The sequence below is a fragment of the Bremia lactucae genome, linkage group LG12 (assembly GCF_004359215.1).
Source record: "Bremia lactucae strain SF5 linkage group LG12, whole genome shotgun sequence".
NCBI lineage: Eukaryota > Oomycota > Peronosporomycetes > Peronosporales > Peronosporaceae > Bremia > Bremia lactucae.
In genome coordinates this window covers 4,571,800-4,573,267 of record NC_090621.1, presented here as the reverse complement: position 1 = coordinate 4,573,267, position 1,468 = coordinate 4,571,800, and the positions used below count along the sequence as shown (strand labels likewise).

General features: G+C 50.2%; 1 protein-coding gene across 1 annotated transcript; it reads left to right on the top strand.

Annotated features, from left to right (window-relative positions):
• Positions 1 to 607: 607 nt before the first annotated feature.
• Positions 608 to 889, top strand: CCR75_008360 (uncharacterized protein; the record flags this gene model as incomplete). The annotated part of the gene is made up of 1 exon (XM_067966412.1): positions 608 to 889. One exon carries the CDS (start codon positions 608 to 610, stop codon positions 887 to 889), a length of 282 nt encoding a protein of 93 aa, XP_067820649.1.
• Between the last annotated feature and the right edge of the window lie 579 nt (positions 890 to 1,468).

Sequence of the window (1,468 nt, the reverse complement as noted above, 5' to 3'; positions counted from 1 at the left end):
ATCTTCGCGAGCAGATGTTTCACTTAAAACAAACTGAAAGCATCCAAAAATACATCTCAAAGTTTCAGGATTGTCATAAATTGAGCTCGACATTAGCGGCCTCAAGATGAGTTTCTACGTCACAAATGGGTTACGTGAAGAAACCGCTAACAAGATTAGGGAAGAAAGCCCGGCAACGCTCCTAGAGGCTTTCGACATCGCACTTAATTTTGAGTTTGAGCATAATGCTGGAAAAGCACCGCGAATACCGACTCAGCCGTCAAAGCCGTCCACGTCCGCAACAGTCCATCGCCCCGGCAATAACAGATTCCAGAAATCAGGCCGAACAAGAAACGAGACAAAAATGACGACTGGACCACCACAGCTACTTGCAATTATTGTGGCAAAGTTGGCCACATTTCACCACAATGCCGCACTCCTAAACGTAAAGGTTCAAACCAGCACATCAGTTGTTCACTTTATGCAATCCTCGAAGCCGAAGCCAAAGCTTTCAAGACAGCGGATCAAGCAAGGTCCGTCACTATTTTCATCGACAACGGCTGTAGCATCCCTCAATGGCATATCCAACAATTTATGGAAAATTTGAGCTCGAGGTAATGAAGGAGAAATGATGCAAGTCGACTTTGGATATGACCAAGTTGTCCACCGGCCCGTCGAACTGGAAATGAACCTAATCATACCTGGGTTCCCACTGACAGTTGGAACATTCCAAGTTATGCCCGTTCCTGAAAACAAGGATGTAATTTTGGGTATGACGTGGCTACGCGAACAAAACCTAGATATCGACTGGGATACCGGTAGAGTTTCGCCTCGCAGCAAGGAGAACTACTCCGAAGAAGCTCAACTTAGACTGCCAGAACGACGTCCAGTTCAACGTATACATGGATAACGTGTAGCTCGCATAGCACAGAGCCGCGGATCTACAACTATTATATGCAGCATGGCCATATGAGCCAACATGACTCTCAACAGGACTGTTGAGATGCTCTCTGCCCGGCCGCATCAGCCGAGGCCCATTCGGATGGACCCGCCCAAGTTCGTTGGAACTGCGGCGCACACGATTGTCCACTGGCTTTTAGCCGTGGAGCAATGCGGTGTCGCCCAGCTCATCGAGGACGACAGCCGGATGGTGTCGTACGCCATGTCGCATCTGCGCGGTAAGGCCTCAAAGTGGGCTTACTCGGCGCTTATGGCGGACAGAAAGGCGTTTCCTACATGGGCGATCTTTAAGGAAAAGATTCGCGCCATGTACCAGCCGCCGAACAACGAAGTGTTGCTTCAGGCGCGCTTCTTTGGAGCGCGACAGGCGAAGCGATCTCTGCAAGAGTATGTGCAAGAGATGCGCTCGCTGTCGGCGTCCATAACCTTAGGCCCGATTCCGGAGCACATTAAGGTGCCCACGTTTATGAACGGACTACGGCATGGCCCATCGCGACCCCTTTTCAAAAAGGTGCCGTCGACGATGGAA